At 36.1% G+C, this 27,109-nt stretch overlaps 1 protein-coding gene across 1 annotated transcript; it reads right to left on the bottom strand.

The window, feature by feature from the left end:
• Positions 1-4,147: 4,147 nt before the first annotated feature.
• p2ry10 (P2Y receptor family member 10) lies at positions 4,148-20,959 on the bottom strand. Its single transcript, XM_022683734.2, has 3 exons — positions 20,713-20,959; positions 8,127-8,345; positions 4,148-6,511 (listed from the first exon to the last, which is right to left on the bottom strand). The coding sequence occupies exons 2-3, from the start codon at positions 8,309-8,311 to the stop codon at positions 5,680-5,682; spliced, it is 1,017 nt and encodes a 338-aa protein (XP_022539455.2). The 5' UTR covers positions 8,312-8,345; positions 20,713-20,959; the 3' UTR covers positions 4,148-5,679.
• Positions 20,960-27,109: the final 6,150 nt, after the last annotated feature.

Genomic DNA, 27,109 nt, shown 5'->3' with positions numbered 1-27,109 from the left:
TTTATTTTGTTTATTGTTGAATTAAAAGTCAGGTTTGGGCGCTGCAGTGTGTCCGTGTGTGTCCGTGTGTGTGTTTAGTGAGTGATGGTGTTAAGTGTTTAATGCTGAGTAAAATCGTTGAGCTGATGTTTGGAGATAAAACAGGCTGTATTTGCATGACCTGTTCTGACTCAGCGCAGGTTTGTGTTGTGAGTAAAGGGCTGTGCAGGCCGCTGTGTTCACAGGGAACTTCTTGGCAGACGCAGCGTGACGGTTTAACTGCCGCTCTGATGCCTAAGCTCGCTTTCACCTGCCACTTCCACCCAGCGGAGCAGCTGCTGTTTGTGCTGAACTTTAGCATTTACTCTAGAACCCGGCACTCTCCAGCGTGGCAGCTGTCCCTCCTGCCGCTTCTGAGTGTGTAGTTAAATAGAGCTTCATATGGAACATTTCACTTTCTTACAGTGGCCTAACCTTCCCATTTCACTGCTATTACACAGATATTACAGGTTCACAGGTTTTACACGTTTTTGTACCACAGTATTTTTGTGCTTGAATGTCTTTGTATAACGTTTTATACTGCCTTATATGTATATATATATATATATATATATATATATATATATATATATATATATATATATATATATATAAATGTCATTAAATGTAAATATTTTTAGAGGTTGGGAAGGGGGTTGGTGTGAGATGAGAGGGGCTTAAAGGGGGAAAAGAAAAAGGGAACAAAAATAAATAAATAAATAAATAAATAAATAAATAAATACATACATTTTGGGCTGGATCCCTTTATTTGTTGTTGTTATTTTATTAATATTTCTGTGCTTTTATGCTGGATATTGTTTATGCTTTTCTTCTTCAACTCATTGTATTTGTCTTGTTTCTCTACCTTCCTGTTTTATTATTGATTTTTTTTCCTTTTTTTTCTTTTCTCTCGCTCCCTCAATATATATATATATATATATATATATATATATATATATATATATATATATTTCCCAGTCAGCATTATGAGGTGAACTCATCAAGAGTTAATTACTTGAATTTTTTGTCTTTTAATGTGTTTTTATGTGTTTAAGTGCTGTCTTCGCAAAGACCATCAAGAATTTTACGATGAAACTGGCACTCATCAGGACCGCCCCAGGAAAGGAAGTTATTTGATCTCAGTTTAGGGAACCCAGAAAATGACTGGTTATGTATTGAATGCAACGATAAATTTTAAATAAGCTTAAAATTCTGCGACGGTCAATGCAGGGAAGGATAATGACGCTGTTATCGGAATCCCCCTCAAAAGGGCCCCTCCCACTAGCTTCTAACAGTAGACAGCCAATCAGGTTCGTGATTCCTGCAGCTGGCAAAATATGAAACTTTAGGAAGTGGAGTTATCTGACAGAAAGACAGAAAAGAAAGAAGAGAAAAGAAGATGAACAGAAGAAGAAACAAGATAGTGGTAAGAGATCATTTTAATTGGATAAATTAGTTACTATTAACAACAAAACTGAATAGATTTTTTTGGGAAAAAAACATTTGACCATTTGCATGGTGCACCCAAATGCATTCAAACAGTGCTGGTTAGGTTGGTGGTTAGGTGCAGGTTTTCTGTAGATAACAAAGATACTAATCTGCTTTATCATGTTAAATTTTATTTATGCTATAGTAAAGGTGCAATATTAAGTCCTACACTCTCCTGCTGTTGTTGGTTAACCCTTGTGTGGTGTTCGGGTCTGTGGGACCTGTTTTAATTTTTCATCAAATGATACTAACTCACTAACTCATTGGCATTGGCTCATTTTTTGTGAAAAACATATATCAAAACACATTTTCGATAAACACACACTGTACACCCCCCCCCCCCCCCCCCCCTCAACCATTTATATTACATACAGTATGTTTGGCCAAGGGCTAATAAACATTGCTTCATTTGTAAATTTGAAACTAAACAAATTTTCTACTCATATCTTGAGTTTAATTCATTTTCTTTTACATTTTATTAAAAAACGAATAAAAAAGAGTAGCACTTTTTGAAAGAAATGTAACATAAGAAAGGTAAAGGGCAAATATTAACCATGTAAGCTTATGTTTATATTGCTTGCAATTTAGGTGAAGCGAGCATGTGTAAAGCATTTTAATGTAAAATTGCTTAATTTCGCTGAATTAAATACAAGTAACAAAGTAAACGAGTAACAAAAATATGAACACCACACAAGGGTTAAGTGTATATAACATGTTTACAGCTCTCTCTCTGCAGTTTCTCCACAGCATGCTGTAATAAATAAAGTGAGAGTGGGTGAAGGGCTGAGTCATGGAACAGATCAGTAATATCTCACTTTCTGATGAGCTGTGGGGTATTCACCCTTCACCTGGACCGAGCCCTGCTGCACCTTCAGCTTCGTGGAAAGATCTGAATCTGAAGAACTGAAATGCAAATAACGAGCAAACACAAGTACAGAGTCAGGGTACGAACGGAAACCGCAGCCTGGCACTACAGAACTTATAGCATACAGTTCCCTCCCTTACCAGAAGACAGTACACAATAAAAAAGACAAAAATTAGAAATAGGCTTTTATTAAAAAAAAAAAAAAAAAATATTGCTGGCTTTATTTACAAGTTCTTATAACACTGATATAGCAAACAGGACAATGTCTACCTTTCTTTAGCTTATTATTATTATTATTATTATTATTATTACATTTTTACATTACAAAAAAAAGCATCACTGATATTGGACGGCATTTGTACATTTTTGAATCTATGATATTTTTGAATTTAGTCGATTCAAACTAAATATGACACTTCCAGTGCTGACTATTTAAATTCCCAACAAAATAACATAACATTATAACATTATATTATATATAACAACTTAACATTGGATTCATATTCAGAATAAAATCAATACACATTCTGTATAAGTGCTTGTTTTCAGTATGAATCACGGGGCACAATTTTCACATTTTACATTCACACTTGAATGTAAAAAGCCAACACAGTAAAATGTATTAAATGAGTTAAATGAGTTAATTAAATGAGATAATTTTGTGACAAAAGTTTTACACAAAAAATAAAATCTGATTTAAAAAATGTTAAGAATCAAACAAAGGTTCTGTTGCAAACAAAATAAATAAATATGAGCATTATTTACGTTTTTTGGATTTTGCCAGTCTTTGATTTTTGTAGGGGGGGTTTGCTAAAAAAAATAATAATAATAATAATAATAATTGCAAAAGCTTCTGGAATTTTGCTTCTTTTTTTTTTTTTTGCTTTTATATTTATATAATCTGAAAATCTGATTGCAGATTTGACATTTTTGTGTAAAACTGTCACAAAATTAACTCCTTAACAATTTTACATACATTTTTACTGCACATTAACAAAATGAGTGACAGGACAGGGGCACTGCAGGGGGCCAATCAGAAGGATATAAGCTTGGGCCATTACTCCTGTGGCCCCGCCCCTAGAACTGCCAGGAATTAACATTATTTTTTGGTATTAGCATTTTTGTGCATGGATAACATTCAGATTTCCCATATTTGTTCCATATGAAACACCAAGTGTGAGCAAACCCCCAAAAAACATTGTGATTTAATTCTGTCAGACAAAAATACATTAATAAATGTTATAATTATAACTGTGGACATTGATATAAGTTATTATACATATACCAGCTTTTATAAATACCATTCAGATTATCTGCAGCTACTCAGGAATATGTATTAGAAAGGTGTTTATTCAGTGCCTTCTTAAAAGATGTAAAAGTGATTATTTACTGGTAGATAAGGGGGATACTAGTGAGAAAATTCCCCTGCATCATAAATTGTTTGTGGCATTTTCCTATTGTTCCCAATAAACTCAATAACTCAATATTGTACTCAATAAAAATATTCACATTCTCCCAGAGCAGGACAAATAAAGCAGTAGAAATTATTTACATATCTGTTGTGCTGTTTGCCTAGTAAAATAATCTAATCTGATCTACAGCTCTGAAAAAAAAATAAGAGAGCACTTAAAAATGATAAACCTCTGGAATATAATCAAGAGGAAGATGGATGATTGCAAGTTATCCAAAAGCAGTGTGTAAGACTGGTGGAGGAGAACATGATGCCAAGATGCATGAAATTAAAACTGTGATTAAAAACCAACCAGGGTTATTCCACCTAATATTGATTTCTGAACTCTTAAAACTTTATGAATATGAACTTGTTTTCTTTGCATTATTTAAGGTCTGACATTTTGCTCTAAATGGCAATATTTATATTTGGAATTTGGGAGAAACGTTGTCTGTAGTTTATAGAATAAAACTCAAACATATACCTATAAATAGCAAAATAAGAGGAACTGATTCAGAAACTGAAGTGATCTCTTAATTTATTTTTTTCCAGAGCTGTAATCTGTTCACACTGCTGCCATGTCTTGATGATATGATGTAAAGATAATGTCAATAAGTCAAAATATATATACATATTCAGATACGGTCCAATTCAAAAACACATGTTAATGCCCTGCATTGTGGGTGCGTAATTCTACCTAAAAATATTTTTTTGTTCTTTTTCTTTTTATTGTAAAACTTCAGACCTTACCTTCAGACATCCTTCAGTTTATAGTGCAACCTGCACCGACTAGTGCAGAATGAGTGCATCAAGAAGATAAAGTAGAAGAAACCACAGTGTGGGCTGCTAATTCATACCTAAAAGGGTGAGGGTGTTTTCATACTTGTCGTGAATAAATGAGTTCACACCCAGAACCAGTTTGGGTTTTGTTTTGGGGAGGAGCTCATTATCACTGGTTTGCTTTTACAAACAGGAGCCTCGTTTAAATAGCAAAGTTGCTTTTGAACATACAGTACATCTACTCCGATGGGCGTGGTGATCCCTAAATGAGGCGTATTGCTATCTTGACAATGAAAAACTCAGGTAAGCCACTGACTGAAATGAACCTAGACAGATGTTTGTTATGCTTGTTATGCAAACATGGACATGCAGCAGTGCACAAACCCAACATTTACATCAACAATAAACTAAATGAATGAGCAGGTCAGTTTCCTCTGCTGAGAAGCGTTGGACATGTCCAGGTAGCTGCGCCCCTGAAATAGCAATCCGCCAAAGTCAAAGAGCGCCTGGCTTTTAAAGGCAATGGCAAGGGACATGCTGATCGGTTTATTGCAAAAATTAGTACATACCTTTTGTTCTTTATAAATTGCACAAGGTGTACTTTTCCTGTTGTTACGATAGCAAAGACACAGTGACACGCCCCTAATTCAAGCTCCACAGTGCACAGTTGAGTTGATGCGATCACTAAATTTTTTTCTCAAGAGCTTAATCCAAACCGGCAACCAATTGCCCAATTTCATGCATCACTTTTTTTTTGCAGATAGGTTCGCAAAAGCTTTGTCGTTTGCTGACGTTTTATAGTAACTTTGCTTTAGCCCTATGAAAGTGTGGTTTCATTAGGTATATACTGATTAAAAGGATTGAAAATAATGCGATGCACTGAAGCAGTCATGTTGCAAAATGACCCATGCACGCAACCCCACACATAGCGCAGGGAGCGGATAGCTTCCTAGCTTCCTAGCTTCCGCACCTGCAGAGGAACACAGGTCGATACGGAGGATCGGAGGTTGATACTCGAATAAAATGAAGAATGCTAGTGTGAAAACACCCTAAATTTATCTACATCAGGCGAGAGAGTTCATTCTTTATAGGAGGAGGTGCTCTCCAGGCTCATCAGTCGACCCCTCAGCACTGAGCTGCCCTGGCGGCTGAGCTGCTGCTGGAACTCTGTGGTGAGGAAGTAGTAGATGAGTGGGTTTAAGCAGCAGTTAACGCTGGCCACGCAGAGAGAGATGGGGTGGAACTGCAGGATCACCTGCTTGACCGTGCACTGCGTGATTAGGTCCTGCGAGACCATCATGTATAACAGGAAGTTGATGTGATACGGGGCGAAGCAGAAGAGGAACACCCCCGTGCACACCAGCACCATGCGCAGGGCTCTTTTCTTATCGTTGACCGAGTGTCCGGCCCGAACGCTTTGCTGCAGCGAGCGAATAATGAAGTAGGAGCTGAAGCCGATGATGGTCAGCGGGGTCACGAAGCCCAGCAGCTCCCCGAAGGTCATTATTGTGATAGCCGTGCCCAGACCCAGCTTCCGCGTGGGCAAGTCTTTAAAGCAGCCGGATGTCTTCGCCGAGTCCGAGTTGGTCCTCATCAGAATGAACGGAGAACAGCAGAGTCCCACCACAATCCACACCACCACGCTGATGCGGACATCGTAGCGCCGCTTCCAGCTCTTGGCGCAGAACGGGTGCATCAGGAAGATGCAGCGCTGGAGGCTGATGCACACCAGGAAGGCGATGCTGGCATACATGTTGAGATACTTCAGGTAGAAGCAGAACAAGCACAGCCCTTTTCCGAACGGCCAGGTGTGGGTGGAGTAGTAGTAAATGCGCAGCGGCAGCGAAAGCACATGAGCCAGGTCAGCCACGGCCAGGTTGATCATAAAGATGATGGCTTTGGTCTTTTTGCTTTGAAGAAAAAGAAAGATGCAAAACGTAAGACAAGACAAGACAACTGTATTTACCATACTTGTGGCTCCCACAAATACACACTAGTGATACATTATTGAGTTTTCTCAATAAAACTCAAGCTGCACAACAACCGAGGGAGCTATTCATGCTCACATATTCACATGGCGGAAAGAGACTGGCAAAGTGAGGTAGAGTTAGATAGCATGAGAAAGAATGAGGTGTAGTGAGGTAGAGGGATGTAGAGTACGGCAGAATGAGGCAAAGTGAGGTAGAGTAATGTAAAGAGAGGCAAAGCAAGATAGATTGAGGTACAGTAATGTGTAGTGAAGTAAAGCAAGGTATAGTGAGGAGTAGTGAGGTAAACCATTGTGGAGCAAGGAAGAGTGAGGCAAAGTGACATAGAGAGAGGCAAACCAAGGTAGAGTGAGGTAAAGCGAGTTAGAATTAAGTGTAGTGAGGTAGAAGGAGGTGGAGTAATGTGGGGTGACATAAAGTGAGGTAGAGTAAGGTGTAGGGAGCTAGAGGCAGGTGTACCAAGGTAAAGTGAAGTGTAGTGAGATAGAGGAAATGGAAGCGGGGTAGAGGGAGGTGTAGTGAGGTAGAGTGAGGTGTGGTGAGGTAAAGTGAAGTATAGTGAGGTATAGTGATATGTAGCAAGATATAATGAGGTGTAGTGAGGTAGAGTGATATGTAGTAAGATATAATGAGGTGTAGTGAGGTAGAGTGATATGTAGCAAGATATAATGAGGTGTAGTGAGGTAGAGTGATGTAAAGTGAGGTGTGGTGAGGTAAAGTGAAGTATAGTGAGGTAGAGTGAGGTAAAGTGAGGTGTGGTGAGGTAAAGTGAAGTATAGTGAGGTAGAGTGAGGTAAAGTGAGGTGTGGTGAGGTAAAGTGAAGTATAGTGAGGTAGAGTGATATGTAGCAAGATATAATGAGGTGTAGTGAAGTAGAGTAAAGTGTAGTGAGGTAAAGGGAGGTGTAGCAAGTGGTGTAATGAGGTAAAGCAAGGTAAGAGTGAGGTATATGTATTGAGATAAATGAAGGTATAGGAAATTGAATGCACACAGTGCAACCAAGCCATCAATCATCTGAGGATCTTAAATGAATTTAGGTCTTTATATTTTGAGTTTCACACTGATGTCAGGATATCCAACTGCACTAGCAAACATCTCTTTTTCGGCCGATATCATATACCAGGAGTGAGCACACATGCCCAGAGTGGTGTGCAGCCATCAATCACTGTGGTGGATAGCCTGAATAGCCTTTAGCAAGGGAGCAAACCCGGGTATGAAACCTATAACCCTGTCATCTATCTGCTGAGCCACCGCTGCACTCTGCATAGTTGTGATGAGCATTTCCGGCCACGTCAGAGAGAGAAATGCTGCATCTGGCACGTTTCTAGCCAACACGTTTTCAGCACACCCACATGGCCTAGCCTAGCAGTCATTTCAGGAAGCAGTGGGTGGACAGTATACCAGTATACACTATGTAGATAATCTTTAGCTATATATATATATATATATATATATATATATATATATATATATATATATATATATATATATAAATACAAGGCATCATAAAGAAATGAAGAAACACGAAACACTCACCGTATAAAGCGACACAGCACCCAGAGAGCGACGCTGTTTCCGAGCAAGCCTGGGATGAAGATGATCAGATAGAAGTAGGTGTAGAGCCCATACATGCCTTCGTTCCAGGCAGTCATGTTGTAGGAACAGTTCACCGAGGGGTAAGATGTGTTGCCCCCAGAGCTTGAGGCATTGTGAGAGTCCATCGTGGCGCACCAGCGTCATTTATCACAGGGATAACTGGAATACAAAAGCAAAACAGGTATTTAGACTTTAACCCTTTGAACTCTAGGCTGTTTTGGAGTGTTTTTTATTCTCCGTTTTTGTTTTCAGCTCCTCTTTCAGGTCTTATAACACAGTAATTATATCAGACAGACACATGCCCTGATCTCTTTTACTCCAGAAGACATACGGCTGCTCAAAAATATAATCATTTAAAATGTAAAAGGAAGCAGAATTGTTATATTTTCCTGGAACTGATCATGTTTTGCTCAAAATTTTACCAAGCGCCTGTTTATTTTTACTTATTTCTGAATGTATAGACTTTAAATATATTCACACCTAAGATATATATTTTCAAAAATGTTTAGACTATAGTGTTTATGAGTTGAAGAATAGCAAAAAAATATTGATGATTTGAGTTCATTACATGGCTTATTAGTTATTACTTTGACAAAATACATGGAGAAACAGCATCAAGCGGAGTTATTTTTCTTGATAATCAATAATCACACCTCTAGGACACATGTAGATTAAATTACTAAAAACCTGATACTCTGAGCAGCCTATACCTTTCAGTATTTTGAGGATCAGGACACAAAAAGAAAAATATATACAAGAATGTAAACTTCGTAGTCTAAATAATAATAATACAATTGTTCAGTGCAAAATAACTAGTATATAAAGTAGTGCGCACACCATACCTAGCTTTAGTTTGAGTAAAGCAGGTAGTTTTACACTTTTTCTGTGGACACTTTTGAGTCTGATATTTACCGATATTATTTTGTTTGAAACATCATATAAATATGTTTGAAGCACTAAAGGTAAATAATATTGGTTGGGGAAGGAGATTTCACTTTTTTATGTGTTTTTTCAATGGGTTTCTTGTAGATTTAGCTTTACCGTACTGGGATGTGATCACTATTTTTAGAAAGAGTAAGTTCTGCCCTTTTTAACCATATATGGATTATGTTGATGTGTAAAGGGATTCTTGAGTAATTAAGCTGAGAACATAAGGTGCGATTTTGGATGGAAAATAGTGGTTAATAGTGCTGCTTTAACACTGAATTTTACCACTGTGTTACTAATAAAGGATTATCATATCTCATCTTTTGCTTTTACCAAATTAAAAACTCTGGAATATAATCAAGAGGAAGATGGATGATCACAAGCCATCAAACCACCAAACTGAACTGCTTGATTTTTTTGCACCAGGATTGTAAAGCATAAAATTATCAAAAAGCAGTGTGTAAGACTGGTGGAGGAGAGCATGCCGATATGCATGAAAACTTTCTGAACTCTTAAAACTTTATGAATATGAAATTATTTTCTTTGCATTAGTTATTCTCACATATTACTGTGATATATTTAATGGAAGTTGCTGGTCCCAACAACCAATGATTTACAAAGAAAAGTCATGAAACTTATGAAAAAACGTATGAAAAAAAATCTGCATTTATTTCATATTCAAGATTTCATCTTCTCCATTCTACGTGTATGTGTGCGTGTGCGTGTGTGTGTATATGTGTATCTATGATGGAGATAAAATGTTGACTTCCTGTTGTAATACTTTCAGTGGGTGTTAGGTGGTTTTAACATGCAGGCATTAGTAAACTGAGTGGCTGTTGATTTCACACTAAGAAAATATGCTGGTCTGATGCAGATTAATTATGTTTTGCTTTTTAAAACAGATATAAATAATCTTTTTGCTATACGTTGTAATAAATTATTTATTGTATTGTAATATACAGTATATTATAAAAGCCTACTTAATATAATGTTTTTTTAATTTACTTGTGTTCAAACTTCGGGACACAAGCTATGATCTAGAATGGCCACGCCCACGATTAATTTCATTGGCTGGTGACAGTTTAAGCCTGAAAGTGCCTTTCTGGGGCGTGGTGATAAATTTATATTTTGGCAGTGCAAACACTGATGCGTAAATCTGACTCTTTGAATAATGTGTGTGTCTTTCTTTTATATATTCTCACCATCAGTGTGTAGTTTTTTCACCAGGCTGCCTTTCACTGTGTATAGCTTGTGTCCCAAAGTTTGAACACAAGTAAATTAAAAAAACATTATATCAAGCTCTCAAACAAGTTAATAAACTGCATTGACCAGAAACATTAATCAAACATCCCACCATGCTATAGGCTTGTAGTTTGCAAAAGCGAATAAGATTCACACCGGTAAAGAACCACATACCAACAAAACCATGGTGACATATCTGGTGTGTGAAGGTCACATCTTTACTGTATGTATATGTGTTTGTGTTGCATATCCGTTCCTATGAAATGAATTGTAGGTTGTATATATTTTTTATAAGATTTAGTTTAATCTGGGAAATACTAAACCACTGCTCTAGACTTACAGTATTAAACTAGTGCAAAAAATGAGAAAATCATGAAAAGTTGCTTTATTCCAGTAATTCAGTTCAAAATGTGAACTTCATATATTATATAGATGTATTAAACACACAGAGGGATCTATATTAAATGTTTATTTCTTTTACAGACAATAAAAACCCAAAAATCAGTGTCTCAGAAAAGTAGAATATTATATAAGACCAATTGGTACTATTTGCAGTGTGTGCCAACACCAGCAGATGACATTTTTCTCCAAACCATCACTGATTGGTGGAAACTTCACACTAGAGCTCGAGCAGTTTGGACTGTGTGTCTCTCCACTCTTCCTCCAGACTCTGCTCCCTTAATTTATAAAAATGAAATGTAAAATGTACTGATGATCAGTGATGGTTTGGAGAGTCATGTCTGTCATCTGCTGGTGTTGATCCACTGTGTTTTATTATCAAGTCTAAAGTCAGTTCAGTTTTGTTTTCCCACAAAATCTTACAGCACTTCATGCTTCCCTCTGCTGCTGACAACTTTTATGGAGATGCAGATTTCATTTTCCAGCAGGACCTGGCACACTGCCCACACTGCCAAAAGTACCAATTGGTCTTATATAATATATACATTTTCAGAGATTTTTGGGTTTTCATTGGCTGTAAGCCATAATCATCAACAATAAAAGAAATAAACTCTTAAAATAGATCATTATGATTATACTACATCTATATAATATATGAGTTTCTAATTTTGAAAGTAGCTTTTCAATGATATTCTAGTTTTGTTTTGTTTTTAGATGCACTGGTAGATCTCTTAAGCTGACTACAGTTACTGTGTTACTGACATCAAACGTGACCTACATCAATAGCAACTTTGTCTGTCTTGGGTTTAACCATAAAGGTCAGCAGTGAAAGCAAACACAGTCCTCAGCTGCATTTAGAAGAGCCGTTGTTTGTTCTCACATGTCTGAAAGAACAAACCAAACCAATTTAAAGAGACAGTTTAGTTTAACGGATTATCAGTAAACTAAGACAACCAGGACGCAGAGTTACCCCCCAGATCTAGCCCATGCTTTCATCAGGAAATGCACAAAAAGCCAAAAGTGCCACATCAATGGATTTATGAGGTCTTCTGTATCATAAACCACCAGTCAGCTGTCTGAAAAAATCATTATAAGGCATTTTAGGAAGGAGAACATCTCTGCTCTTTAAAAAAGAATAGTTTTATATTACATTTAGGTGAACAAGATTCTAGACTCTATTCTATAATTATAAATATTCTATAATGCAAAACAATGTTTGTTTTGGTCTCACGGCGTTGCAAGTCCTGCTGGAAAATGAAATCCACATGAAGTGCTGTATGCTTTGTCAAATGTAACTAAATGTAAAATAAAACAGATTGCGATAATGTACAAAAATCCCACAGAACCATATTTTGCTCACTCTAGAACATAAAATCCATATCAGATGTAGAAAATTAGAAATGTATAATTTAAAATTTAAAACACATCTGGATATTATAGCTTTAAATTGGAAGTGATTTCTAGTACATAATCAGTACAGCCAGTTTTTAATGCAGTCCCACCTGAGGGCCCAAAGATCACCAGCATCCAAGAGGGATTTCTTTAAATTCTCAGGATTTATATGTTCTATGATTAATAAAGTAAGAGTCTAGGCCATTTGCAAGTAATTACATTCTGTATTTATTTTATTTTATACAGATTTTTTTTACTTCTTTGGAATCTGGGTTGTAAATGTGTGGTTTAAATTAAAATGGAAAATATTTAATTGTAAGAGTGTCAGGACTGGACAGAAGTCAGACACATGCAGATTTAAAAAAAAAGAAAAAAGGCTGTTATTACAATACTAGGATAAATGCTAAATAGGTACATACCAAAACATGCAAGATGCAAGGCCAGACAACTTAGTAAACAAGGACTTGGCAAAATGTCAAAGTTAAAAATAGAGTAGCAACGGTCATACACAAAAAATTAAACAACAATTAAGCGTCAGGAATGCTTGAACAAAGGCAATGAACTGAAAAAAAAATAGAGGGTATATATAGACAGAGAAGCAGGTGAAAACAATCAATAGCCAGGTGACTGAGACTGAGTGAGTGTCATGTGATGATGATCAGGAGTGATGTGTCAGCGGCATTGTGGGAAATGGAGTCCGGATCATTTTGGGAGGCAGAGGGAAGGGTGACAAAGAGACATGAGTGCAAAGTGCACCAGACATAAAATCTACAGTGATGATAATATACAGAATAAATAATGAATGTAATAAATATGTAACAAGTATGTAATAAGTATGTAATAAGTACGTAATAAACTTTAATGGCATTTTTTTTGAGCCCACTATATCACAGAGGAACCTCTCACTGAGGTGTTTTAATTCATGCCATATCCTGTGTATTTTTGTTGTTGATATAAACAAAGCCCTTGACAGCGTGCGCCACTCTTGACGCACTTTTGTTTAGCATGAGAAACTTGTTGGTATCTGTGGTCAATTACTCACCACAGCAGCTTTTCACTGACTGACTCTGGTGGCTGACGGATTTCGCTGGATTGAGTTCTAACACTTTCTTTTTGCATTTTAATCTGCTGGTTATTCAGCAGGTTATGGAGCTTTCTGTTATACTGTGTTATTATTAACCAATGCTACGCTACGCTAGCAGTTCACCTACACATGTGTGCAGACCTTATTATCGGTATTTTAAATCAGAGAGTTCAGTGTATGTACTGTTATTATTAATTATTCTGAGACATGATTTAATTTCTAAAAATATTGGTTAACACTTTACTATAAGGAACACAAATAACAGTACTTAAAACAATAATACACATTGATAAATGGATAAATAATATCTCAAGTAATTATTAATTGGCACTAGTTAAGTTAAGACATTATTTAACATCAGTTATGCATGTTTAATATTTATGCTTAAGAATGTAGTAAATTAATAATAATTTATAAATTAGGATTATTATCTGAGAATTGGTACATTAGCAAGGTACACACTTAGAAAAGTAAGTACAGATTTGTACTTAAAAGAGTACAAAACTTGTCGCTGGGGCTGTACCTTATATTGAGGTACAAAAAAGTACCTTTCAGCGAAAGTCCTTTTTTGTACCCATTTTTTTATGCCAGTAAATATTATAAAGAGTATAAACATTATCATCAACTAAATATGTGTCAAGAACTTCATGATGCAAAATTGTCTGGCTCTCAAGTAAAAAAAATGTGCAAATAAAATATATATTGTTTATTAGTACAGTGGTACAGAATACAAAATGTACCTTTTGACTGGTTAAATGGTACAAATTAGTACTTATTGCTGTTAGACTTTGACTTTGTACTTCAGAGGGAATAAATCTGACCCTGTAAAGACCAATATTGTACCTTTGAGGGTACAATTATGAACAGTGTACCTTTGAGTACAAAAAAGTACTCCTTTCGTACCTCTGTTTTTTAGAGTGTACAAAAAATAATAAATAAATGTAAGACCATAAATATTTAAGAAGTTGCTTCAAGCTCTGGTAAATTTCCCTTTTCTGTGATTTCCGCGATGTTTTTGTCCAGCAGCAAATATACAGTACCAGTCAAAAGTTTGGTACACCCAAAAATCAGTGTTTTTTCATTATTTAAAAAAAAAAATCTGCATTGTAGTTTTAAAATTAAAATCATCCAAACTATTAATGACCACCAAATGTGATTTGTCTTGCTGTTCAGACTATCAAAAATAAATGTGGATAAAAATAACTTTTATCTTTCACGATTTTGACAATTATGTTGTAAAATCTAATAAAAATATTTTTTTCTGATTTTGCTATTTATAGGTTTATGTTTGAGTAAAATGAACATTGTTGTTTTATTCTATAAACTACAGACAACATTTCTCCCAAATTACAAATAAAAATATTTGATCATTTAACGCATTTATTTGCAGAAAATATATGAGAAATGGCTGAAATTACAAAAAAAAAAAAAAAAGATGCAGAGCTTTCAAACCTGAAATAATGCAAAGAAGCAAGTTTTAAGAGTTCAGAAATTATCAATATTTGGTGGAATAATAACTTTATGCTGCTTTATTCCTGGTGCAAAAATTCAAGCAGTTCAGTTTGGTGGTTTGATGGTTTGTGATCATCCATCTTCCTCTTGATTATATTCCAGAGGTTTTTAATCACCTGTCTGTCTGTATTTAGCTTAACCTACAAAATAATGATGGATGTAAAGCAGTTAAAGCAGATCACTGCATGCTGTCAGTTTGTGAGTTATCCGCTCCTTCTGCTGTAAATCGTTGCGCTGATCAGTCTTGAGAAGTTTGCTTAAGCTGTTCATTTCACTAATGACAACAGGATGTGGTTTGGAATCAACATGGCAGTTCTCTTATCTGCAGAACCACGGGGGAACTACTGTTCCTGCCATTCAGCTGAAACGTAGACATCTTTCACAATTGCCAACTCCCTTCCTGCGCTGCTCTCAGAGAGGGTGGCGGGTATTAGCGATAACAGGTTAGGTCTAGAAAGCGCGCGATAGAAACGATCACATGCAGAAAAGCAAACAGGTGTGGAGGAAAAAACATGGTCGAACATGAGAACGATTCTTCAGACTGTGATATTGTGATACTATACTAGAAGCTCTTCTTAATGTTGACTTTAGACTTGTTTTTATCTATCATATCTACTACAGATCAGTCCTCATGTTCTGGCTTCAGTATTTTACTCACAGTGCAACCAGTTTGCTGATTTGAATATTTTGAATTCTCAGACTAAATACTTTTGTGTTTCCCACCCAGAGAAACTGGAGGAACGTGGGTTGTGCCAGCTTCATTTTGGAATAAGGTGCTGTGAACAGATTAAATTAAAACTAAAAATCAATTGTGAGGGCGGGCATTTATGCATGGTGGAAAAAAAGGACACAGCGTTCTAACACAAACACTTTACTGCCCCCCACAGTAAAAATTGGTGGTGGTTCCATCATGCTGTGGAGCTGTGGGACCAGTGCAGGTAATGGGAATCTTGTTAAAGTTAAGAGTCGCATGGATTCCAGTTAATAGTCAATTTCAGCAGATTCTTGACAACAAAGTTCAAGGGTACCACTTTAAAATAAGACTACCTTTATAAAGGGTTTATAAATGGTTTACAGTTAGTTTATTAATGGTTACTAATTAGGTTGTAAATGCCTTAAAAATCATTAATAATCAGTTATAACACATACATACAGTAGAAAGGGCAACACTATAGACGGCTGTGTAATACAGTTCACTATTTAACAAACAACAGGTCATTGTTGCCTTTTCTACATATGTGTTATAACTGATTATTAATGATTTATGATTATGAATGAAGGCATTTACAACCTAATTAGTAACCATTAATAAACTAATTATAAACTATTTATAAACCCTTTATAGAGGTAGTCTTATTTTAAAGTGGTACCAGTTCAAGAATCAGTGAGAATTAGAAAGTTGAAGTTGAAGCACCGGGGCTGGATACTTCAACAAGACAACGACCCTAAACACTAAACACTAAACACTGCTCAAAATCTACTAAATCATTTATTCATGCAGAGGAACAAGTACATCATTCTGGAAAGATCATCTCAGACCATCTCAGACCCCAGACCTGAATATTATTGAAAATCTGTGGTGTGATTTAAAGCAGCTGTTCATGATCAGAAACTAGAGATGTTTTGTAAAGAAGAATGGTCCAAAATACCTTCAACCAGAAGCTTCAACCAGACTCTCATTGGAAGCTATAGGAAAAGTTTAGAGGCTATTATGTTATTTCTGCAAAAGAAGGATCTACTAAACGTTGATGTCATATTTTTTTTTCTTTTGGGGTACCCACATTTATGCACCAGCCTAATTTTGTTAGGATTAGAATTATTGCACACTTTCTGTAAATCCTATACGTCAGTGTGTTCATCTGCTATATGATATACAGTATTTACCTGAAATTGTTTATCTGAACAACTAATGATTTATAAAGTAAAATTCTAAAAAATGATCAGGGGTGCCCAAACTTTTTTCATACTACTGTAATTACATAGGCTGTGTTGATTTCAATGGAAACTTACAAACACACAAGTTTCTAGAATATAATCAAGAGGAAGATGGATGATCACAAGCCATCAAACCACCAAACTGAACTGCTTGATTTTTTGCACCAGGAGTAAAGCAGCATAAAGTTATCCAAAAGCAGTGTGTAAGACTGGTGGAGGAGAACATGATGCCAAGATGCATGAAAAAAAACTGTGATTAAAAACCAACCAGGGTTATTCCACCAAATATTGATTATTTCTGAACTCTTAAAACTTTATGAATATGAACTTGTTTTCTTTGCATTATTTTAGGTCTGAAAGCTCTGCATCTTTTTTTTTTTGTTAATTCAGACATTTCTCATTTTCTGCAAATAAATGCTCTAAATGACAATATTTTTATCTGGAATTTGGGAGAAATGTTGTCTGTAGTTTATAGAATAAAACAACAATGTTAATTTTACTCAAACATAAACCTATAAATAGCAAAATCAGAGAAACTGATTCAGAAACTGAAGTAGCTTCTGCTGGCGTGCAGAGAAGTGCAACCGCAGATGTTGACGGTGAAGCGTGTATACAAATTGGTCAGTTAGATTAGCAGTGGAGTTAGCGTTCTGCTGGTGCACAACATTATTGCTGAAGATTGCAGCGGAGTGTAGAGTATTCCCAAAGCTTGAGCAAAAGCTGCATCTTCAGGATTGTGAAAGAAAAGCATAAAACTGTTTTTTATTCCCAAGTCATCATGGCTTAATTTCATAATAATCACTGCTACACTGTAAACCCATACGTTGTTTAAACTCAAATGATTTTAGTCTGTTTTATATAAAATTGGATATTTCTAAACAATACTCAACTATTTTGAGTTAGTAGAACATTTGTGGGCACATATACTGTACTATTCAAACTGAGATCTTTGAGTTTAGTCTGTTGCCATTAACAGCTTCTTTTCCATTGGCTTCTGTAACAATCTATTTGCATACTGGGTGTGTCCAACAGTTTCTGACACTAACACTCACCATCAGTGTGTAGTGATTCCCCCTGGGCTACCTTACAAATAAATCAACTTCCCCTTTAGTTGTGATGAATAACTTGATGTTTTAATTTATGCTAACTCAAGTTTTCATTCCCCATTTCTTAAAAAAAACTGAGCGAACCGGCTGCCTTAAAAAAGTTAAGTAAACTCAACTTATCTGGTCTTACAGTATGACAAAAAAAAAAAATAAAAAAAAAGTTAAATCAACTTCCCCTTTAGCTGTAATAACTTGATGTTCTAAGTTATGCTTAAGTTGTCATTACCCATTACCTAACTTTTTTAAGGCAACTATCTAACTATCTATAAATATAGAGTAATAATAAAGTATTTAATATATTTCTGCAATATTAAAAATAAAAGTTTGACCCCATTTGAACATAACAAATGCTTTTTATACTGCATAAACATAAATTAAGAAGATTGCACCAATATAAATGCATCAAAATCACCAGTTCACCAGTTAACTAATCTGAAATTTTTTTTTTTAAAGATTACTTTCTGTTTTCTGCTGAGAAGCGTATGTGGGCTCTGCAGAGTGCAGAAAAAGCACGCCCACAGATTCTGACAGTAAAGCGTTTACAATATGGGTCAGTTAGATTACAGTAGAGTTAGCGATCTGCTGTTACGCAACATTACAGCTGAAGATTTCAGAGTGTAGAGCATTCCCAAAGCTTCACCCATCGCTAACTTCCTCCTCAGGACTGCTATCAGTTTGTATAATCACACTAAACACACTTCGTCTGCAGCAGACGACACCCACAAAAAAAATTAAAAGGTTCCACTTAAAAAAAAAGGGTTTTATAAAAAAGTTATTAAAATAGTTTATTAATGGTTCTTAATTAGGTCATAAACCATTAATAAGCAGTGACAACACATAAATAGAAAGTGCAACAGTGGCGTACCAAATAATATACCACAGTTAGTTTCGACCCTCCAATACGATGATTGGCTGAGCTGAGAGGAGTTCTATGAGTGCTGTTATCAGCTAATAATGCACCGGAACCGAAGGTCTTCATTTATTACTCTGCCACATACAGGTAACCTAGCAACGATGCAGCGCTTACAAAACAAACATCAACAGCACTGTTACAAACAGAGGCGCAATTAAACTATTTTAACTGGTGCAGTGTTTATAACCAAACAGATCCTTAACTCAAAATCTTTCAATAAACATACAATCTTCATACTTTTTCTTTTCTTTCCAAGGTAAAGAAGGTTCAGAAATTAATGAAATAATTTTTACTCCATGTTTCTATATTGTCTCTATGCTATATAGCTATAAGTAATGCTTAAGGTATTTTAATTTAAGGTAATTAAAATTATCCACCCTTTTGTGCAGCTTGCCATAAAACAATGGACACATGCATCATGGAAAATAAAAATAAAGCATTTTTAACCTTTTTAGGCTGAATGGACCAATAGAAATATTCCAGAATAAAATGATTCAGAATAAAATCATATTATATAATCTTATAGAGCTCAGCTTCCTAAAAGCATTTTAGGATTAAAAATCAGAACAGTGGGATGTGATGACAAGGTCATCATAAACAATTGTAAAGAGAGAGAGAGAGAGAAAGAGAGAGAGAGAGAGAGAGAGCTATAATAATTGTTTATGTTACATTTTATATATCTTTCACTTCTATTAATTTAACTTTAATGTGCTTTTGTAACTATTTTTACTTACTTCCTTTATTTATCACTCAGTCTTTCAATTTTTACTATATAATATTATTTTTTTCTGTAATCTGTGTGTTTATTTATTTATTTTAAAGAGAGAGAGAGAGAGAGAGAGAGAGAGAGATACAGAGAGAGAGAGAGATGAGTATGATGCTCGTTTGACTGTATAAGGATCATCTTTGTGCTGAGAAGCTTTTGGGAAACCCAACCCAGTCGATTAAAAGATTTGAGAACATCATCACTAAATAACGACTAACACATATCTCTAAAACAGGAGCACTGACTTTTAGGGGAAGTAAGATTTGATTCCACGTCATTCTGGCGCATTTCTCTCTGTCTCTCTGTTTTTTTTTTGTAAAATAATAAAAAGGACAAAGACTGTGTTTAAATGATGTAGTAAACTAAAAATAAAAATTAAATTATGTTGATAAATGGGAAAAATGTGGACGTATCTTTTTCAGTCTATTTTGTTTGGTTGTTTGTTAGATACTGTAAACAGTAATTCATTGCTTTTCAAGAGCATCTCATTGTTTTCTAATGAAAACCAAGTATCTCCAAAACAGTACCTTTACAGGAGAGAGAAAAAAACTTCTAAACTTTCAATGAAAGTCATTGAAAGTGTAAAAAGATTTTATTTCAGGTAATTATGAACAGTTTCTATTGGTTTGTTCATCAAAATATTTTGATCAAAATATACTGTTTAAATTATATAGTAAACTAAAAACCGACAAAAATGTAGATGTAGACAGCAACGATATAAGTGTATTAAAATGCAGCAAGTGTCTTCTTATTTGTTTCTTGCTTAGAATTACTGTATTTGTTGGCGATTATATACTTTTTAATTTGCTTACTGCTTTAAAAAAGAGTTGCTTTGCTTGGAAACCTACTTTTATCTGCATCATTCATTCGTTTGTTTGTTTATTTGTTTGTTTGTAGTTCTTATCAAAAAAGATGAACATTTAGTCGCCAACTGGTTTACAACTGCTCCACAGAGTAGACCCGATTTACACATTCATCTGAAGATTTGCATACACAATTTATAGTGGATTATTTAGCCTGTTTATTGTCCTTCCTGGATCTCTCTATCTATGCAACAATGTGTCAATAACAGACCGTTAAACAGTCCATTGTTCTGCTTCTGCTACCATATACAACAGCCATTTCCCCCTACGCGAGTTCAGGTTCATCGGTCTGGTCTGTTCAACCACCCACTGTAAACCGAGCTCACAGCAGCAGATGCTCCTTTATCCGTGTGAGGATGTTCCGTTTGATTTGATGGAAACTCCTACCTGAAGGTGTCTGCAGGGGTCGGTTCTGAGGCTTCTTCCAGTGCTGCCGGTGTCAGACGTGGTTGAGGTGTCCTCTCTGAAGCTCACCTCTCCTGCACTATAGGAGGAAGTACCCTGGGTAAGATCTGAGCTGTGAGCCGCTGCAGTGATGCCGTGCTGTTCAGAGCTGGAGCAGTGAGAGCTCACTGCTGCGTCACATGGCTGAGAATGAGACTGAAACTGCAGCTCAGATATAGAGCGTGCATGAGAACGCCCTGCCTGCTGAGCACATGTCCTCAACCACAGCAGAGCTGATTCTGCACAGCTTCTGCTTCTGCACAGACCTTCAGGCTGTGCTAGAAAATAGAGCTGCACCTCCTACATGAGGCTGTGCATTGGCACGAACTTGGTGATAGAAGGTATGTGACGATACAAATGCAGAAAGTTGTGAAACTTTTGTAAAGTAAATTTTACTCATAATTTTTTCAGTGTACAGCAGCTAATCTTGAGTTTCTTGCTCAGAGAAAAGCATAACAAGCCTGTGATTGTTGAACTTGGCCTCTGTATTTCCTTCACCTCTTTCTCTGGGAACATTTGTGGTAATATTCCAGTCCTGTGGTTGTTTTTAAATGGTTTTTAGGCTGCCACAGTAACCTACCTTCTAATAATTGTTGTAGACACCTACATATACGTGTCTGTTGCTAGCGGGTGGTGTCTAAAAAAATAAAGGTATTGTATTCACTTTACAGGTCCTGTCTGAACACGTACACTAACACAACCCTGTTCTTCATACTTACTGGCTCGGAGCTAGTCAAATGTAAAGCATTGAAATGACATCATTTCCACTGAACATTTCTAATAAACTAAATTACATCAGTATAGAGCATGCTTAGGGGAGTTTGGAAAACTGTTTTGAAGGGGCTTTTCCATGGTGTAAATATAACTGGAAGAGGACTAAAGCTTTATATGTATATATAAAGCTCTGTAAAGAAAATAAGAGAGCACTCAAAAATGATGAGTTTCTTGGATTTACCAAATTGAAAACCTCTGGAATATAATCAAGAGGAAGATGGATGATCACAAGCCATCAAACCACCAAACTGAACTGCTTGAATTTTTGCACCAGGAGTAAAGCAGCATAAAGTTATCCAAAAGCAGTGTGTAAGACTGGTGGAGGAGAACATGATGCCAAGATGCATAAAAACTGTGATTAAAAAACAGGTTTATTTGTTATTTGTCACCTCCATATGGAAGCATAGGCAAAGACATAAAGAACCATTAAAACATTCAAATACAGTTGTAAAAAAAATAATAATCTATCACTACTATCACTTATTTGTGTGTGTGTATCCATAGCATAGTTGTTAAGATAAGATAAGATAAAATAAGATAAGACAAGATTAGATAATCCTTTATTAGTCCCACAGTGGATAAATTCACAGTTTTACAGCAGCAACTTAAAAATAGCAAGGCACTCAATACAAAAAATAGATAACAATAGATAGACTTACAGTAGAGTAGCTGTAGCTGATCAGTAAATATATATTATTTAGCAAACCTTGCTGAAGCTCAGTGATTACCTGTTCAGTAGAAAACAAGCCAGTTTACCCATTTCAATGGCTGTGGCTCACTGTTTAGAGAGTGTGCTGCTCTCTATACCTGGCAACCCTGCGTGTGGAAATGGGAGCTGAGTGTGCCATTAAGGTGCATTCTGGGTATCGTAGTCTGGAGGCTGGAGATCGCAGGTAGAGCTGAGAGAGTATTAGAGAGACATGTGTGTCAAAGGCGTCCACCCTGTTGTTGTAAAAAATAGCAAGGTAATAAAAATTATTTTAGAAGATTAAAATGTATATTTAAAACAGTACAAACTGAAAAAAAAAAACCCCGGCAAATCTAGATCAACCACATTTTCATCAAATGATTGTTAAATTTTTCCTTACAATTGTTTACCCTGTTGTTCAGCTTGTCGTGACAGTGTTGACGCATTTATAACAGGAAATGAAAAAAAATATCTGGAAAAGTCTTATAAATATGATGAAGAGTCAAACTTATGAGGCACAAAACCACACAGTGCTCTGCTAATGACCCTTTTTTAAACCAAGAACTTGGTCAGAACTCGTGCATCATGACATTACCATAAGGAGCTTTCCAGTTGTGGCTTGCTCAGCACCATGCTTTCTCAGCACCATCGCTCCAGTTGGTGAAGTCGTGATATCTGCATGGTCACGCTGTGATACTCACAATCTCCCAAAGCGAAAGATGTTCCAGTTGACTGAGATCTAGGAACTGATCAAGCCTCTAAAGTAAACTGAAGCATGAGACGATTGTGTGCTTTGAGAGAGGGTGTATATTATTATACGCCAGACATACTGTATTCAAATGAGCTGTGTGTACAGAATGTTCAATAACTGTAGGTGTGATACAAACCCAATTTACACATGGTTACAGTTGTGACTAGTATCTGGATTGTATGCTAATGAGATTATTTGACTTGGTAGCGCTTGATAAATGTATCTCTAGTTATGCCTGGAACATACTACACCAATGTAGCCCGGTTTTGACCCGATTTTGTCGGCGCCGACACATTGCGTGCGTCGGATCCGAATTTCAGTGTCGCGAGCGACAAAGGTCCGTGTAGTGTGACACAGTCAAAGATCAGTAATTTGACGTGAGCGACGGCGTCGGAGCGTCCGACGGAAAGACTCTAGCATGTTAGAATTTTTTGTATTTTATCGCCTGGTTTGACACATGCTGCTCCGCCCCTACTCCCTGACTCTGACCAATAGGAAGACGGAGCACAGAGCGTTCTGAGGCGCACAGATCTAAACATGAGAAAAGAAAGCAGCACTGTGCTCCTGGAGTTCACTGGACCAGAGAAACAGAAGGTTAATCTAATAATCATCTAATAATCTATTTTATCCATGAGATATTCTGTTTACAGGCACTGAAACCTAAGTAGCTCCATCTTTACCACACCTTAAGTTCTCTCAGGAGTACAAAAAGCATGTAATGTCCATTTGGGTCACCCAAAAAAATGAGCCCAGAGTCGCTTTCCCCCTTTTTTTAGTTTCTTCAGCACAAAAGCGCTTCCATCACGCAAAGTGCTTCTGTAGCCATTATTACCTACATTATTATTTGTTTATCGTAATTTAAATTGCGAATAATCCTCTAGCCTCATTGTGATTAATGCAATTCATTTTGACGTGCTTTTTCAAGATTTTATGGATTTAATTTACATTTAAATATCCACTATTGAAGGTCTAAGTCTTAAGAAAATAAAAAAATTGGATAATTATGTGTGATAATTATGATTAAATATCGAATACTGTTGATATAATAATCTGATTACACACATTTTTCACGTCTGACACCAGCAAAACAAATATGTGTTGTACTAGTGAACGTGTTAAGTATCTCTTTGAGATCCAGAGGATTCCCCCTGGCTTTTACAGTGTTGTGGTTAACCAGCAAGCATTCGGTTTTGTTCTGTAAGTGTGTGTCACCAGTAACTAAAAAAAACTAATTTCTCTGTTCCACAAGACCTGTTTATGCTTCTTCTTCTTCTTCACAGGAACCACATCATTTAAATAAAGTCCTGGTTTCAATGCTAAAAAAAAGGATACTGTCTTTGTCCCACAAAACCTTAAAGTTTCATTTTTGCTTTTTCTTTTTAACTTGATTCAATCTGACTTCTGTTTTATATTTATTATTTATTTATTATTTTGTAGAATTTATGATGAATTAACCATAAAAAAGACTCCAGAATAAATGAAATGGAATGGAATCATTTATTTTTTTTACAGTGGCATTCATTAAAAGTGTTATGATGAGAGTTATGATGGGTCATAACTACACTTTTGCATTTCACATTTGTCAGATGTTTACTTGATAAAAATTAGGTGCTTAACAATTAAGTGCTACTTTGTGTTATAACTGATTATTAATGATTATTAAGGCATTTACAACCTAAATATTAACCGTTAATAAACTAATTGTAAACCATTTATAAACCCTTTATAAAGGTAGTCTTATAGTAGTAGTCTTACAGTAGTCTTATCGTAAAGTAGTACCGATAGTAGTAGTAAAAAGTATCGGTATTGCAATTTTGCAGCATCGCACAGCCCTAGTAGGTTAGTAGCTGCTGTTCCTGACTCCCAGTCACAGACTGGGTCAGATATCTGGCATGCCATATATTTGCAGAGCATCTGCGATTGGCTGGAGATCAGTCAGTGATGGCTTGGCGAGCATCTTACAGTAGTTCACACTAATCCCCGATTTGCCTCTGTGCAAACTGGGCTAAAATCATGTAGTGTGAGCCTGGCATAAACTGACAAAATGTAAAAAAGCATGCACAATACTCAGGGACTAGACCATAAGCGCTTAAACATGTGCACATTTGGGTTGTAGATGGCACATAAAGCCTAAATAAGACCCATGTGACATTAGGTAATGCCCACCTGGAACCACATAGACCTCATTCTACCCATTTTAGCATCATCTGAGACCGTTAGCTAGACAGTATTAGCATCAGTATTTGTGGTTTTCTGTTCACATGAGCCATCAATGTCATCTTCTTCTGACCGTTTTTGGCACACAAAAGTGCTGATAGCTGCATTTTTTTTTTTATTTGCATGTTTTGCACTATTATCTGTAAATTCTCAAGTGGCGCAATCAGTTAAGAAATGTGTTTCCTGTGTTTCCAGTTCTCGAGAATACCACAGCCATTAACTGCCTCAGTCCAACTGTCACTGAGCGCTAATGATGCTCCTCAACTTCTCTCAATTTCTGAGGAGAAAAAGTTCACAACAGACCTGTAGTTCATGTAGGGTTTAACACTGAGATGAACTGATTGTGTTGAAAATAAAAATAATTTAATATATAGACTCATATAGAATTATATTATGGCTACACTGTAACCAAATTCATGCAGTAAATAAATTTCTACTTTAAAACGGTATAACAAGGGGCGCAGAGTGGTCCAGCAGTCTAAAGCACTACCACTGTGATCAGGAGAATGCTGGTTCGAATCCCGGTCATGCAGCTTGCCATCTGCTGCCGGAGCCCCGAGAGAGCACACACAATTGTCCTTGCTCTCTCTGGGTGGGTACAGTACAGTAGATGGCGCTCTTTCCCCTATTCATCACTCCTAAGGAGATGTGGATCAGCACAAGGCTGCGTCTGTGAGCTGATGTATCGGAACCGGATTTTACCCAATTATAGACTATAAAAAAAAATATACAGAATGTACTCAATAAATATGAAGCAACAATGTGCTCTCACTTTTTTTTGGAGAGAGTTCACCCCATGTATTGAATAAATATTACCTAAATTGATCAGATCAGACTAAAACTGAAAATCTAAAAAAATAATTAACATAAATTAACATTTCTTAATATGTTACACAAAAATTATATGTTTCCCATTGGCCACTGACATGCTTTTATATGCCAAATGGGCATGTCCTGCCACTCCTAACTTACCATAAGTGTGAGCTCTTGCCTACCGTGGCTTCCTTCACTAGAATAACCAGGTATTTAAGGTATTTTATGTCATTTATGCCATCTGTACAGTGTTGTAGGCTAAAAGAGCAAGTTGCCGTTTTCTTTACTGCAAAGTGTGAATAATTCATGTTGGCTCAGAACTGCAAAATAATGTATTTTACTGTTTTACATTTACTGTGAAATCCTTTAAAGTCTATGGCTAGCTGGTTTTACGCAAGTAAGCCAATTCTATGGACGTTTTAGCACAGAGACCAGCTTAAAATTAAAGCTAAAAACAAACCACGCAGACACTAGAAACAGTCTAGAAACGGAAAGGCTGCTTCATAAAAACCTCAGAGCAAGACGCTGGCCTTATTAAGGGAAGCTGCTAGCCACAAGTAGACCAACAGTTATTCAGAATTTAACACAGTGGCAGAGTTAGCACCAGTTAAAATGAATAATAATAAAAAAACAATATACTTTTAATATAATTTAATAATTTAGTCCATAGAGTGAATGATTAAAGTAAAATATGCTTATTTATCTTTATTTCATTATGATGTAGTGGTTGAGGTGTTTGCATATGCAGAAGGATTTTTATTTTTTTTTAAGGGAAGGGTCAAAGGTCAAGAGGTACAGGCACAAGTAAATCAATAATCAGGTGACATAACCAGCAAAAGGTCAAAATCATAATTAAAAAATCAACAGAACTAAAAATAGCTGACTGACACAGAGAGACTGCATCCCAGCTGAATTCCACACCTTTATACTATAACATATATACAGTTTGGTTTGCAAAAGTATTCATACCCCTTAAACTTTTTTTTTTTTTTACATTTTGTCACCTTACAACAGCAAATGTTCAAAAACATTCAAATGTATTTTATTGATTGTGATTTTAAGTGATAGATCAACACAAAAAGTAGCACATACTGTAA

The sequence above is a fragment of the Astyanax mexicanus genome, chromosome 10, assembly GCF_023375975.1.
Source record: "Astyanax mexicanus isolate ESR-SI-001 chromosome 10, AstMex3_surface, whole genome shotgun sequence".
Classification (NCBI taxonomy): domain Eukaryota; kingdom Metazoa; phylum Chordata; class Actinopteri; order Characiformes; family Acestrorhamphidae; genus Astyanax; species Astyanax mexicanus.
The sequence above is the reverse complement of the archived record's forward strand: the minus strand, read 5'-3'. Positions and strand labels throughout refer to the sequence as shown.